The sequence below is a fragment of the Sturnira hondurensis genome, unplaced genomic scaffold (genome assembly GCF_014824575.4).
Source record: "Sturnira hondurensis isolate 20B ecotype Veracruz unplaced genomic scaffold, ASM1482457v3 Scaffold0013559, whole genome shotgun sequence".
Lineage (NCBI taxonomy): Eukaryota > Metazoa > Chordata > Mammalia > Chiroptera > Phyllostomidae > Sturnira > Sturnira hondurensis.
Genome location: NW_028086190.1, coordinates 3,764,854 through 3,781,037, shown reverse-complemented (window position 1 = coordinate 3,781,037; position 16,184 = coordinate 3,764,854). Strand labels below are relative to the sequence as shown.

The window sequence follows — 16,184 nt, the reverse complement described above, 5'->3', positions numbered from 1 at the left end:
AGCAATAATTATAGCTAATAATTAAAATAAACACCTTTATGTTTTTGTTTTAGTTCCTACGTAGGTCAATCCTGTGAAATTGATGTTATTCCCTTAGAATAGTTGAGGCAACCAAAGTCTTAGAGAGGATAATAGAGCAATTTATATTATTTTGAGATTTTTTACCTAAAAAAAGCATCATGAAAATTCAATATCTATAATTAATATGAAATAAATAGCCATTAAGTAAATTTTAACACATACTCTATTGATTGATTGATTTGAGAGAGAGAGAAGAAGGGAGAAAGAAAGACATCAGTTTGTTTTTTCCACTTATTTATGCATTTATTGGTTGATTCTTGTCTGTGCCCTGACCGAGGATCAAACCTGCAACCTTGGGTACCGGTCTGGAGCCTAACAGCATACTTTTATTTTATTTTTAAAAAATTTTAAATATATATATTTTATTGATTATACCATTACAGTTGTTCTATTCCCCCCCTTCATTCCCCTCCACCCTGCACACCCCCTCCCCCATCATTCTCCCCCCCCCTTAGTTTATAACCATGTGTCTCAAGTTCTTTAGATTCTATCTTTCCCCTACTATTCTTGCCCTCCCCCCTATCTATTTTCTACCTACTGTCTATGCTATTTTCTGTACCTTCTCCCCCCTTCTCCTCCACTGGGTTTGCCCGCTGGGGGCTGCGTGGTCCGTCTCACTGTGCGTGAATGTGCGACCGCGGTCAGTGTGTCCAGCACTCCGACTGGGTCCGTGCCTGGGCCGGGGGATCTTTCCTGCCTGACCCTGCTCCGCTGCTGGCTCTGCCCCTTACCAGTCCCGGTTGAATGGTTCATTGTTGTCGGACTTCCGTATAATTCAATTTTCTGTTCTTTGGCTGTGTCTTTGTTCTCCAAACCTTTGTTGTATTCAAACTTGGTTGTGGGAGAAGGCACAGTGTTTCCACCTATGCCTCCATCTTGGCAGAAGTCTCCTAACAGCATACTTTTAAATGATGCTTTGGAACCATGCTTTTCCATCTATATTATGTGTTCCCTTCAGGTTTCCCTCAGGACATGAATGATAACAAGTAGAAGGGTAGGGCCTATCCTCTCAACTTCAACAGAGCCAGCTCCACCTTATTTTTAAAGTAGGATTGTCCATTATGCTTTCGTTTCTTTTTTTCTTTTACACTCTTTTTATTTTACAAAGTTCTACATATGCTTCCATAGCCTCTCTAATGAAGTCAATTTCAAGGAAAAGAAGGGTTTTGTCATTGTCTTCAGTCAACAAATCTTGGAAAGAGCATGATTGTTTGATTAAATATGATGGTTTACACAGTCTTTAAAATTCTTTTTTTTAAACTTTGCTTTCTATTGTTTTATTCTTATTTATTTTATTACAGTTGTCCCAATTTTCCCCCCTTTGCCCTCCTCTGCCCAGCACCTCCCCACAGTCAACCCCCACACCATGTCCATGGGTCATTGATAACATGTTCTTTGACTAATCCCTTCCCCTTCTTTCCACCATTCCTTCCCCCCCATCCCCTCTGGCAGCTGTCTGGCTGTTCAGTGTCTCTGGTTCTGTTTTGCTCTTTAGTGTATTTTGTTCATTAGATTCTTCTTATAAGTGAGATCATATGGTATTTGTTTTTCACTGGCTGGTTTGTTTCACTTAGCATAGTAGTCTACAACTCCATCCATGCTGTGGCAAAGGGTAGCTTAAGTGCCCATCAATAGATAGATGGCTTAAAAAACTGTGGGACATAACACAATGGAATACTACGCATCAGAAAAAAGAAGAAGCAATTCCGACCATTATGCTTTTGTTTTTAAACCAGTCTCTATTGCTAAAATGACTTGAAAAATTGTACCTTATTAGAAACTTTAATTTTTTCTCTTTTTTACTTGTACATTTAGCTCAAACATTTCTTTCTTAGTTTTTGCTTAATGTCCCCATACCCATGGTGATTTATATTTAAATATAGCCTTGTTACCATTCTCTATGAAAACAGTTCCAATCATTGTTCTTCAGCCACTGATTGTACAGATTTGCTATTTTTCCCTGTAACGTTGCAGTTTTTAACTTTTTGACCTGAAGATTTTTCATTAGACTTGCTTTTATTTTCCTAAGAAACGTTTTAGTTTTAGAGTTCAGGATTTTTGAATTTGGAAATGATCACACTACTTTATTTACAGTGTGATCTGTAAATAAATAAACAGTATGCTACTGTTCAGACTTCCAGTGTTCATTTATATTAAATTATTCATTTTATTTCTAGAGCATTTTACTTAATACTTCTCTTTCTTCCTGTTATACATGTATTTTTCTAAAATTGTCCCAATAAAATTGAATAATTTAATAGCTCATTCAGTAAGTTATTTACTTAAAAATTAAGATCTTTAAATACATTTTCACATACATTACTTTTATTTTTTCTAAATAATAATTGTGGACTAGCTGTAAGACTCAGGTAACTAAAATATTATATTCGTAGTTTACCTCCAATTCTTGCAAAGCTTATTTCTTTAAGAGTTAGGTATTCTTAATTTATTGTTTATAATGAATGTAGTTTCTGTCTCCTCTCTCTCAATTCTCTTGTCTTCACTTTATTGTTTGTGCTTCTCTCCCATTTCTCCTTCTTTCTCCAGTTTATTAAGTTCATTTATATCATTAGCATCTATTTTATTATCTGAAGAGATTAAAAAAACAGTTGCCCACAAAGGTAGGATGAGAGGTATGAGGAAGGGAGACAAAGGTGAAGAGAGAAAACTAAAAGGAATTTTGAGCACAGGATAGAAGTGTATAATATTTTTCCAAAGATCTCCATAATAAATCATGAGTTTTATAAGTGAAAGTACCTAAAAAATAATGTTCAGGGTTTCCCTGGAAGAAAAACACCCAAGTGAAATCAAATTAAGCTAGTGTGTTTTCTCTCTGAATATGTAGCCATTTATTTAAGTTCTAATCATTTTTCTACCTTTGCACATCATTTATATACATGGGTATGATTTAAATAAAGATGGGCATTGTATAAGTATTTATAATTTCCAGGCCACCTAACATGTTTATTCTATTTAATGATGATCACATGACATGAGCTAATATCAATACAGAAAAATAAGGAGTTAGGTGATACATACTTTTAATTTAAACTGTGTGAAATCTGGATTTTTCCTTCTTATTTTTCTACTATGAACAGGTCTACTTTTCACCTGAAGGATTTATTGTGTCAATCAGAGTAGCAAATAGTATGCTTGCACACTATTTATGGAAAATACATTCTTTAAACAAATTAGTCATTGGGTCTCAGAGCATATGTTTTCATTTTTATGGTAAATAAAATACCACCTTGTTCCACCACACTAATGAAAATGTGGCTGAAAGAGATCTGCAGTCTCAGCCCCTGAAAATGGAAGGACGTGGAGTTTGGGGTCCTATTTCTGGAATTAATGTGCTTTCTGTTTCTTGGAGATCCTTTTAACCTCTTTTCAACAAAAGATAGCATGAAGAAGAGTAAGCATAATAAGTTACTCATGAATTATAAGGATGATACTTTTAAAGTATATAGGGGACTATATGGTTAAGTGTTTGCATAGGCCAGAATCTAGCGAAAGACTATGATCCACTTCATTTTTTTCTGACAAAGAAATTGTAGAAAAAATAGCCTTTCTGAAAACTCCTATAAACAATTGTGATTGCTAATAGGGAAAAAGTTAGTCAAGATGCCTAAACCAGTGCAGATGAAATGAATTAGTTATATTACCTAATTTACTCAATTGAGAACTTTTTTTTTACTTACTCTACTATTATTAATGAGATGAAAATAAGATGGTATTTAACTAGGGAACTGGAACACTCTAAACCTTTACATCCTTGCAAGATCTTCTGGAGAAATATTCTATTATCCTAAGGCTCTATCACCACAGAGTACTTAGAAATAAAAATAATCTTACCCTCGTTGAAGGCATTTTTAGCCAAATGTACTGGTAGGCTTGGCCTAGAATTAAAAATGGCTAAAGGCTGTCTTTGTGTCCTTTACTCAAGTTCACAACTAAGTAGTCTTATTATAAGTGAAGCCCAACCAGCTATCAAAAAAATATGCAAGTAGTATGTGTACATTGGAATATGAAAAAGGGATAGGATAGACTTTGTTCCAATTCCTGGAGCAGGGCTAGTCTAGATCATCTGTTTCAGGCTTTCTCAGTTCTTTTTTACCCGTTGCTTGGAACCATGGATATTTTTCAGAGAAATTTTGCCTCAGTGTCTAGAGTTGCCCACCCAGTCACAGCAGATCAGGTCAGAGCAACTTCTGAATAAGAAGGAGTACAATCGCATAAAGTGTGTGGCAGAGTGAGCAAAGTAAAGAACACAAGGAGATTGCTGTTAGTCTTCATTTTTATTGAAACAAAGCAGAAGGGAGAGAAGAGACAAAAGAAGAGATACTAAAGATAGAGCCTTTTGAGTCAAAAGGTAGCTCCATTTTTAGTTTTCTAAGTAAATTCCATACTGCTTTCCACAGTGGCTGCCCCAGTCTGCATTCCCAGCAAAAGTGCACTACGGTTGCCTTTTCTCCACATCCTCTCCGACACTTACTTGTTGCTTTGTCTATGATGGCCATTCTGACTGGTGTAAAGTGGTATCTCACTGTGGTTTTAATTTGCATCTCTTTGATGGCTAGTGATTGGCTAGGGTAAGGGGGGAATGGTGAGGAGAAAATGCAGACAATTGTAATTGAACAACAATAAAGTAATTTATGGGAAGAAAGGTAGAGCCTTCTTCCATAAGTGAATAGACACAGGGCCTTATATCCGAAGGAAGATCCTAAGACATGACACCGAAGAGAAAAGTGCACAACATACTTGGCACTAATGGCAGTAAATTGATTCTCAATCCTAACCACACACCATTGGCGTGCTTGCACCTTGGGCAGTGGGAGGGAAATCAGGAGTTTTTTGACACTTACCAATATTCATGAGATTCTCAAATATTCAAAATCTGTTCATTATTTTAAAATTTTTTTACTGATGTATAATTGGAAATATGTAAATTCTTTTTTTTTTTTAGATTTTATTTATTTAACTTTAGAGGGGAAGGGAAGGAGAGAAGGAGAGAAATATCAATGTATGGTTGCCTCTCATGAGTCTCCTGCTGGGAACTGGCCTGCAACCCAGGTGTGTGCCCTGACTGGGAGTCGAACCGCGATCTTGTGGTTCGCAGACCCGCGCTCAATCAACTGAGCTACACCAGCCAGGGCTTGGAAATATGTAAATTCTTTAGTAATAGTATTTTCTGTCTTTTTCCCCTAAAGAGATTAATTTGTGCCGATTGGGTAAAACTGGTTAGTCCTAATAAGCATACAAATAAGAAAAAGTGGTTCAAAAACCTTTAAACTAATCTTTCTAACCAGCTTTGCTCTGTCTCAGGATTTTGCTTTTTTCTTTTTTGCCCTGAACTCAATCATGAAAGCAACATAGCATAGGTAGGTCACCATAGGGCCTGCTCTGATTCCTTCATTGTTCCTCAAAGCTGTCAGGTTCCTACTCTCTCTTCCCTCCTCGATTATCTGACGGTATCAGCTGTGGAAAGGACATTGGACATACTCCCTGGTATAAAGGTAATTGGAAAGGAAAGTACAACTTTATGTCCTGAAATTCTGTATAAGCCATATATGGAGCTTTATTAATATTTCTTAGACTTTGGCTGTAAAGAGAAATGGATTATTTAAAGTTTCTACAATAATATAGAGGTGTAATCCCTTATAGAAAGTTAAAAAGTGTACTGAAGTAATTATATGTCAGAGGAATGGTTTGGAGAGTCTTTATCATATACTTTATGATAAAGTATATGTTGGAGAAAAAGTATTATGGAAAGAGATTTCACAACCCTTTTTTAAAATTTAAACTTTTAGAAATTAAAGTATAGCATACATACAGAAAAGAACACTGCCATCTTTGGTGGAGTTAGGTTTCTTCCCGTAAAGCAAGGTCCAGTAATAGAAGATTCTCTCCAGCTAAGAACTTACTAAATTAACTACATAATTTTGACATTCTCTCATTTGGGATTTTACTTTTGTTATAAAATCTTATCATTAGCCTTATATATAGGGATTTCATGCATATAATCTTAACACATATTTCAGCAACATGAATCTTAGCTCTTGGATCACTTTTCTTGTCTCATCAGCAAATATACGTATGGATTCTTTATGTAAATCAGTTAACACAAAATGAATTATGCCTCATTAAATCACAATCAAAAGTTAAGATTTTCATCAGAAACACGTTTATGAGTATTGGAGGCATACCATTGTTAACCATATTTGATTCTCTGTATGATACCACTTATGTACCATATGCTATCTCACAGTTTTAATAAACTCTAGTTTTAAATTTGTTTAATGCATGTTGCTTTGAGCTAAAAAAATTAGTAATCTCTGGTGCCTTTAGAACATTACTTCTATTTTATCACACTCTGTTCAAGGTCTTGAATGATTCCCTGTTGTTTATAGGAACAAGTCCATCCTCTTTAACCTGGCACTCAGGTGTCTTTATGTTCCATTCATAGTCATATTGCCTGATTTTGTCTCTTATTATTCCTTCTGCCCCTCTTCCCCTCCTTAAGCAGTATATGCTTATTTATCCTAAATGGGATAATTGGTTAAGAACTGATTTTACATATATATATAACATATATATATATATATATATATATATATATATATATATATCAGTCAAGAACAAACCTAATAAGCTGTCAGTGAAAGACTCTTGTTTTTTTTGACTCTTTCAAAGTACACACATACTAAGTCCAATCAGGCTGATATATTTTATGCTCCCTTTTGTCCTTTCCTATCATTGTACAATATTTTTTCACATTTCTGCCACTTTTAGAATGACTTTTTATTTTTATTCGGTTTCTATAATACCACCATGACTCAGTTGAAGTCCTTTTTTTTAAGGAGCCCTCTAAGGTTAATACAGCACGTTTTCCTATATTGTGCTGGCCAATAATACATACTGTTTTTTAAAGTATCAATTGTGATTTTGTATTGATAATTGATATTGTTTAGTTTTCCATGTGTTTATATATTGTTTTCCCTCCTAGTCTATTAAAATAACTTGAGGCAAGGACTATGTCATTTATAATCCTGATATATATATATATATACATGTGTGTATATATTGGATATATACACAGACATAACTATTTTATTTGGTTATTAATAGATTTGAATGTATTTTTTGAAACAGCTTTACAATGAGTTACATATTTGTTTTGAAACCACAAAATCAAGTGAAGCTATGCTCCGGCAAAGTGTTGTTAGTCTTCAGGATCAGCTCTCTCAAAAAGAGCAAGAAAATGCTAAATTAAAAGAAAAGCTTCAGGAATTACAAAGATCACCATGTCCTTTACCTCAAGAAAGTGACTCAGACCACTCGGAGCAGGTGAGAGACGTTTTCTAGAAACATTGCCCATTGCAATATCATATTAAATCCTCTCCTACAATTGACTAAAGCATATAATTTTCTAAGTATTAGAGTATAAATTGTGGCAGATAGTTTTATGTTGTGCTATTTTTATACTCTTTGTATACATGAATGTGGATACATGAATATACACAATGTAGATTCATAGAGAAATGAATGTAGAAATACAGGGTATGTCTGGTGTAGTTGTTCTGATGAAACAGTTTGCTGATTTCCACTAATGAAGAGAAAATAAATTGGTCATGCCCATTTTGAGACCTTTTAACTGGATGAGGTAATGGAATGGGAAGAGTACTGAATAGGAAGTCTCATAAAGTGCTTTTTATAGTACCTGGTATATGGTACTTAATACCTTTGAAGTCCTGGTCCTGCCACTACCTTGATGTGTGATTTTGATGGTTCAGTTGAGCTTTCTATCTATATACTGTGCTATTAAGGGAGGTACTACAAGTGTATATATAAATACTCAGGTTCAAGATTGAAATAAACTTGGGATTAAATTACAACTCTGTGAGCTTTGTGAACTTGAACAGATTTCTTTAACCCTTTTAGCCAAAGTTTCTTCACAAATAAAATGTTGATGTTAATGGTATCTTTGTTATAGTTTTTGAGGATTAATGATTTAATAATGCACATCAAGTTCAGAGCTTGGCATGTAGCAAATACTCATTGGTGCTTGCTTCTTTTTAGGTAATCTTTAAGGTAAGTGTCAGCTCTAAATATATATTGTAAAAAAAATCCTATTTCTATAAATTCGTGTGTTTTTGCCATTCTGTATTCCTTTAAATTTTAGTACTTATTAATTCAGCTCAGAAATGGAATTAACAGAAGCTGATAATTGTGTGATGAAATGTTCATTATGATTGCAGAAACAGTAATTTTTGAACGTAGCGTATTTTGTCTTGCTGACTAACACTTCAACCTTAACACAATTCTTAACTTTATATTTTATTATATTGCATTTTTTAGCCATCAAGTTCATAGAATTTCATTAATCAAAAAATTGTATCATGATACAATATTATGGTACATGCATAGACCTATTTTATTCATTTAATTAATTTGTTTGTTTATTACAGTAAACACCCTTGGTTCCACCAGCTAACCCAAGGACTATAACATTACTAATGTCTTACATTCACTTGTATGTTCCTTTATCTGGTGACCTGATACTCTCACCAGACATGACTATGAAACTGCTTATTATTTTGATGAATTTTAATCAAAAATCATCAAATTATGTGTTTTAGCACATATATATTTATGAGAAAATAGTACATTGTTTAGTATTGTCATTTATAAACACATATTGCCTTGGGGCTTGGCAGTTTTGGCTCATTACGTTACTAAGATTCATCTATGTTGTTTGGCATAACTGATCATTTATTTTTAGTGATTTAAAATATTGCTGTGTTTATATCATAACATTGTACATTTATTTGTACATGAATATTTTGATTATTTCCAGATTTGGGCTATATATAATGAATAATGCTGCAATTGATATTTTTGTACACACATGATTCTTGATAGACACGTACAAACATTTTTGTGGAAAAAATATCTAGGAATGAAAAGTGTAGGTTTAGAGAGTGAAAAGTTACTTTCATGAAATACCAAGAACTTATTTTCAAAGTGATTTTCATTAGTTTTACTCTCACCAACAGTATTTAAGAGATATGGTTCGTTCTCATCCTCCTTAACACTTGGAATTGTCAGACTTCTTAGTTTGTTGACAGTTGATTTGTATAAAGTAATTTCATTTTGATTTTCATGTATATATTACTGATCAAATATATCTTTAAATGATTACGAGCCAAATGTGTACTTTCCTGTGCAAAATCTCTATGTATGTTTTTTAAATCTTATACTGGATTTTAAAAATTGATTTTAAAAAGTTTTTATGTTCTTGAAATTAATCTCTAGTGTGTTAAATGTGTGGCACATACCTTGATTCATTGTGAGTCTTTTCATTTTCATGAAGGTACCATTTGATGAATGGAAATTCTTAATTTTAATTTAGACAAATTAATCTTTTATAGTTAGTGTTTGATCTTAATAAAAATCTTTCTCTACTCCAAAGACAGAAATAGTTGCACCTCTGTTTTGCTCAAAGAGTTTGTAAAACCTTGCTTATGTCATTTATATTAATAATTTAGTCAGAATTGTCTTTTGCCTACAGTATAAAGGACCCATTTTTAATTGATTTTTCCCTAAACAATAATCAGTTTTTCCAGTTCAACCTGTTGGATGATCCCCCTTTTTCTTGTTTATTGCTAGGCTACTTCTCTCATATATCCTAGTTCAGTATGTTTGTGAAATTCTTTCTAGATTCTGTACTCTCTGTGTACCTATACAGTATTATATTGTCTTATTTAATATAGCTTCAAAAGTCTGTATTTACTAATCTCCTACTTCCTTAGAATTTCTTTTTTTCTATTTATTTTAATTGTTCAAGTACAGTTTTCTGTCTTTTACTCCTACCCCAGTTCACCCCACTGATGCTCCCCACCTCCCTCCCATTTCCAACCCCCCTTAGTTTTTGTCCATGTGTCCTTTATACTTGTTCCTGTAAACCCTTCTTCCCCCTTTCCCTCAAAAATCCTCCCCTCTCCCCTCTGGTCCGTGTCAGTTTCTTCTCTATTTCAGTGTTTTTGGTTATATTTTGCTTGTTTGTTTGTTTTGTTGTGTAGGTTCCTGTTAAAGGTGAGATCATATGGTATTTGTTTTTCACTGCCTGGCTTATTTCACTCAGCATAATGCTTTCCAGTTCCATCCATGCTGTTGCAAAGGGTGGGATCTCCTTTCTTTCTGCTGCATAGAATTTCGTTGTGTAAATGTACCATACTTTTGGTTCCATTCATTTACTGATGGGCACTTAGGTTGCTTCCAGCACTTGGCTATTGTAAATTGTGCTGCTACGAACATTGGGGTGCATAAGTTCTTTTGGATTGGTGTTTCAGGGTTCTTAGGATATAATCCTAGCAGTGGAATTGCTGGGCAGATCCATTTTTAGTTTTCTGAGAAAATTTCCATACTGTTTTCCATAGTGGTTGTACCAGTCTGCAATCTACCCAACAGTGTAGTAGGGATCCCTTTTCTCTGTAACCTCTCCAACACTTGTCCTTTGTTGCTTTGTTTATGATGGCCATTCTGACTGGTATGAAGTTGTATCTCATTGTGGTTCTAATTTGCATCTCTCTGATAGCTAGTGATGCTGAGCATCTTTTCATGTCTCTGGATCCTCTGTATGTCCTCCTTGGAGAAGTGTCTGTTCAAGTCCTTTGCCCAGTTTTTAATTGGGTTGCTTGTCTTCTAAGAGTGAAGTCCTGTAAGTTCTTTGTATATTTTGAAGATTCAACCCTTGTCTGAGGTATCACTGGCAACTATGTTTCTCCATATGGTTGGTTCTCTTTTTATGTTAATACTGTTTTCTTTAACTGTGCAGAAGCTTTTAATTTTTATGAGATCCCATTTGTTTATTCTTTCCTTTACGTCCCTTGCTCTAGGGGACATATCAGTGAAAATGCTGCTGTGTGAAATATATGAGATTGTCCTGCCTATGTTCTCCTCTAGGACTTTAATGGTGTCATGGCTTATATTTAAGTCTTTTATCCACCTTGAATTTATTTTTGTGTCTGGTGTAAGTTGGTGCTCAAATTCTTTTTTTCTTTTTTTTGCACATAGCTGTCCAGTTCTCCCAACACCATTTGTTGAAGAGGCTATTTTTACTCCATTTTATGTTACTGCCTCCTTTGTTGAATATTAATTGACTGTAGAGACTTGAGTTTATTTCTGGGCTCTCTGTTTTGTTCCATTGGTCTATGTGCCTGTTTTTATGCCAGTACCAGGCTGTTTTGATTACAGTGGCCTTGTAGTACAGTTTGGTATCAGGTATTGTGATATCTCCTACTTTGCTCTTCTTTCTCAAAATTGCAGCAGCTATTCAGGGTTATTTATGGTTCCATATAAATTTTTGAAGTGTCTGTTCTATGTCTGTGGAATATGCCATTGGTACTTTAATAGGTATTTCGTTCAATCTGTAAATTTGGGTAGTATGGACATTTTGATGATGTTAATTCTTCCAATCCATGAACACAGTATATGTTTCCATTTGTTTGTTTCTTCCTTGATTTCCTTCTTCAGTGTTGTATAATTTTCTGCATACAGTTTTTTTACCTCCTTGGTTAGGTTTATTCCTAGGTATTTTATTTTTCTTTTTGCTATATCAAATGATATTTTTTTCTTGCTTTCTGCTTCTGCTGCTTCATTGTTGGTATACAAAAATGCCTTTGATATCTGGATATTGACTTTGTATCCCGCTGTTTTGCCAAATTCTTTTATTAGATCGAGCAGTTTTTTGGTGGAGTCTAAAGGATTTTCCATGTACACTATCATGTCATCTGCAAACAGTGACAGTTTTGTTTCTTGCTGTTCAATTTGGATGCCTTTCATTTCCTTTTCTTGTCTGATTTTTGTGGCTAAAACTTCCAATATTATATTGAATAGAAGTGGTGAAAGTGGACAACCTTGCCTTGTTCCTGACCTTAGTGGAAACGCTTTTTGTTTTTGCCCATTGAGTATGATGTTGGCTTTAGGTCTCTCATATATGGCCTTTATTATGTTGAAGAATACTCCCTGTGTTCTCACTTTGCTGAGTGCTTTTATCATAAATGAGTGCTGTATATTATCACATGCTTTTTCTGCATCTAGTGATATGACCATGTTATTTTTGTCTTTGCTTTTGTTTATGTGATGTATTACATTTACTGATTTGAGAATATTGTACCATCCTCGCATCCCCGGGATGAATCCCACTTGGTCATGGTGTATGATCTTTTTAATGTATTGTTGGGTGCGGTTTGCCAATATTTTGTTGAGGATTTTAGCATCTATATTCATCAGTGATATTGGCCTGAAGTTTTCTTTCTTTGTTGTGTCTTTACTGATTTTGGGATTAGGATGATGCTGGCTTCATAAAAAGAGTTTGGGAGTCTTCCATTATTTTGGATTTTTTGAAATAATCTGTGAAGGATAGGGGTTAACTCTTTTTTAAATGGTGTGTAGAATTCTCCTGTGCAACCCTCTGGTCCAGGGCTTTTGTGCGTTGGGAGTTTTTTGATTACTGTTTCAATTTCATCTGCTGTTACTGGTCTGCTCAGGCTTTCTGCTTCTTCATTGAGTTTTGGAAGATTATATTTTTATAGAAATTTTTCCATTTCACCTAGGTTTTCAAATTTCTTGGCATACAGTTCTTCATAGTACTTTCTGACAGTCCCTTCTGTTTCTGTGGTGTCAGTTGTAATCTTTCCTCTTTCATTTCTGATTGTGTGTATTTGGGCCCTCTCTCTTCTTTTCTTGATGAGCCTGCTTAAGGGCTTGTCAATTTATTTCTCTTTCAAAGAACCAGCGCCTAGACTTATTGATCCTTAGAATTGTGCTTTTAGTCTCTATGTCATTTAATTCTGTTCCGATCTTGGTTATTTCCTTCCTTCCACTTGCTCTGGGCTGTCTTTGTTGTTGTTCCTTGAGTTCTTGTAGGCATAGGGTTAGGTTGTTTGTTTGAAATGTTTTTATCTTTTTTATGTAGGCCTGTATTGCTATGAACTTCTGTCTCAGGATTGCCTTCACTGTGTCCCATAAGTTCTGGGTTGTTGTGAGTTCATTTTCATTTGTTTCCAGAAACTTTGATTTCTTTCCTAATTTCATTCTTGGTCTATTCATGGTTTAATAACATGCTATTCAATGTCCATGATTTTGAGTATTTTGCATTTTTTTCCTTGAGGTTGGTTTCTAGTTTCAGTCCCATGTGGTCGGTGAAAATGCTTGGATTTCAATTTTCTTGAATTTGTTGAGGCTTGTTTTTTGTCCTATGATGTGGTCTATCTTTGAAAATGTTCCATGTGCATTTGAAAAGAATATATATTTAGCTTCTTTCAGATGAAGGGCTCTCTCTCTATATATCAGTTAAATCCATATCATCTAGGGCATTGTTCAGTGCCACAATATCTTTGTTGATATTTTGTTTAGAAGATCTGTCCGTTTTTGACAGCAGGGTGTTAAAATTCCCGACTATAATTGTGTTGCTGTCAATATCTTTCTTGATGTCCTCCAAGATTTTCTTTATGTATTTGGGTGTTTCTATGTTGGGTGAATATATACTTACATTTTTTCTCTCCCTGGTGGATTCTTCCCTTCAGTATTATGAAGTGACCTTCTGGGTCTCTCTTTATGGCCCTTTTGTTGAAGTCTATTTTGTCTGATATGAGTATTGCTATGTTGGCTTTTTTTTCCTGTCTGTTTCCTTGGAAAATTTGTTTCCATCCTTTCACGTTTAGTCTGTAACTGTGGTGGTCTTGTGACCTGAGGTGGGTCTCTTGTAGGCAGCATATGTGTGGGTCATGCTTTCTTATCCATTCAGCTGTTCTATGTCTTTTGATTGGAGCATTTAATCCATTTGTGTTTAAGGTTATTATTGATAGGTACTTATTCCTTGTCATTTTTGTACCTGTGTTTTTCTCTGTCTCTCTCTTTTCCTTCCTTTCCTTAGAGCAGTCCCTTTAGCATCTCTTGCAGAGCTGGTTTGGTGGAGGTGTATTTTTTAGACTTCTTTTGTCTTGAGAGCTCTTTTTGTTTTGCCTTCTATCTTGATTGAGAGCCTTGCTGGGTAAAGTAGCCTTAGTTGCAGGCCTCTGGTTCTCATTACTTGGAGTATTTCTTGCCATTCTCTTCTTGCTTGGAGCATTTCCATTGAGAAGTCAGCTGCTAATTTTATTGGGGCTCCCTCATATGTTACTTCCTCTTTCTCCCTTGCTGCCTTTAAAATTCTCTCTTTGTCTTGGAGTTTTGTCATTTTAATTATGATATGTGTTGACCTGGGCCTCTTTAGGTTCTTCTTCATTGGAACTCTTTGTGTTTCTTGGATTTGTGTGACTTTTTCTCTTATCAAATCAGGGAAGTTTTCCATCATTACTTTTTCAAATAGGTTTTCTATCTCTTGCTCTTCTTCTTCTCCTTCTGGTATCCCTATTATTTGGATATTATTACATTTCATAGTGTCTTGCATTTCTCTTAACCTCTCTTCATTCTTTCTGAGCCTCTTTTCCTTTTCTTGCTCTTTCTGGGTGTTTTCTTCTACTTTGTCCTCCAACTCGCTGATCCAATTTTCTGCTTCATCGATCCTGCTTTTGATTCCTTCCACTGTGTTCTTCAGTTCAGAAATTGTATTCTTCATTTCCTCTTGGCACTTGCTGATAGTTTCTATTTCCTATTTCATGTTTATATAGTTTGCAGTGAGTTCATTATAGTTCCCCTGTAGTTTCTGGTAGCTCATTGTGAGCTCTTTGAAGTTCCTGATAACCAGTGCTTTGAATTCAATATCTGATAGCTGATTTGCCTCTATTTCATCTAGCATTCTTTCTGAAGCTTCCTCTTTTCCTTTCATTGGCGATTGTTTCTTTGTCTTCCTATTGTTTGTGAGACTCTTCTTGTTATCCTCAGCTTCTTAAATAGATTTGTTCTGGCTTCCTTGGTTTATGGTGTGAACTTCTGTGGTAGAATACCTGTGAGATTTAGTGGTGTGGTCTCCTTGATTGCCCAAACTCACTGGTCTTGGGCTGTCGTCTAAGTTGGCTCTGTGTTTGTCTTTGGGTTTTGATGGTTTTGGGGTTTTTCTTTTGTGGGTCCCTCCCACCAGTTGGTTAACTGAGGGTCACTCTGTCCACCACCTCTTGTATTTTGTTGTGATGGTAAGGGCGGGTTGTGTTGAAGCTAGTTCTTCCATGTGTCCAAGGTTTTGAGGATTTTCTTTGTCGTGTAGTTGTTTGTACTGGGTAGTTTCTCCACTATTTAGTTGTATTTCCAGATGGGTCCTGGATTGAGGTTAGTGTGGCTTCCACTCCCTCCTTCACCTTCTTCTGTTGTATGTGTTGGTGGTTCCTTTGTTGTTGGGTTTCCTCTTTCAGTGGGTATCCTGGTGTTTGCTGCTTTCACTCACTCTTTTTTGTGATCAGTTGGAGGGGAAGGCAAAATGGTTTATGACAGCGGGAGAGTATTCCTTAGTGTTTCTAAACTGTCTTGGCAATGTTGGGACTTAGCACTTATTTAAGACTTCTAGGATAATTTATAAAGTTTCTTAAAAGAAAACTGTTGAAATTTTTTTATAAACTGTTTACTGAAGTATAATATATAAATAAAATGTAGAGACCTGAAGTGTGTAACTTATTGACATTTCACAAAGTGAACATATCTGTATAAGTACCTCACAGATCAAGATTTAGAATATTATGTATGTCCAATAAAACTCCCTAACATTTCTGATTATTAGGTAATCCCACAGAGGTAACCATTACTTTGACTTCTGTTATTGACTTCTTTTGCCTGTTTCTAAATCTCACAGTATTTCACCTTTAAATATTGTATTTGCTTTATTTATTTTTTATTTTTTTTGGTAAATACTCTATCACATTAAGGAATTTAACATCTATTATGTTTTTCTCAGTTTACTGCATGCTTTCTTTTTTTATTGGATTTATTGGGGTTACATTGGTTAATAAAATTATACAGTTTTCAGGTATATAGTTCTACAATACATCATCTGTATATTGCATTGTGTTTATCATTCCAAATCAAATTTCACTCTGTCACTGTTTATCCCCCTTTTATCCTCTTTTCCTTCCGCCCTTCCCTCTCGCAATCGCCATGATCTTTTTTTTTTA

General features: G+C 34.9%; 1 protein-coding gene across 1 annotated transcript in view; it reads left to right on the top strand.

The window, feature by feature from the left end:
- Positions 1-16,184, top strand: part of CNTLN (centlein) — a 289,299-nt gene that overhangs the window by 102,989 nt on the left and 170,126 nt on the right. Inside the window, exon 8 of the mRNA XM_037061920.1 lies at positions 7,231-7,425. Within this exon, the coding sequence (XP_036917815.1) occupies positions 7,231-7,425 (195 nt within the window). The remainder of the gene's footprint in view (positions 1-7,230; positions 7,426-16,184) is intronic.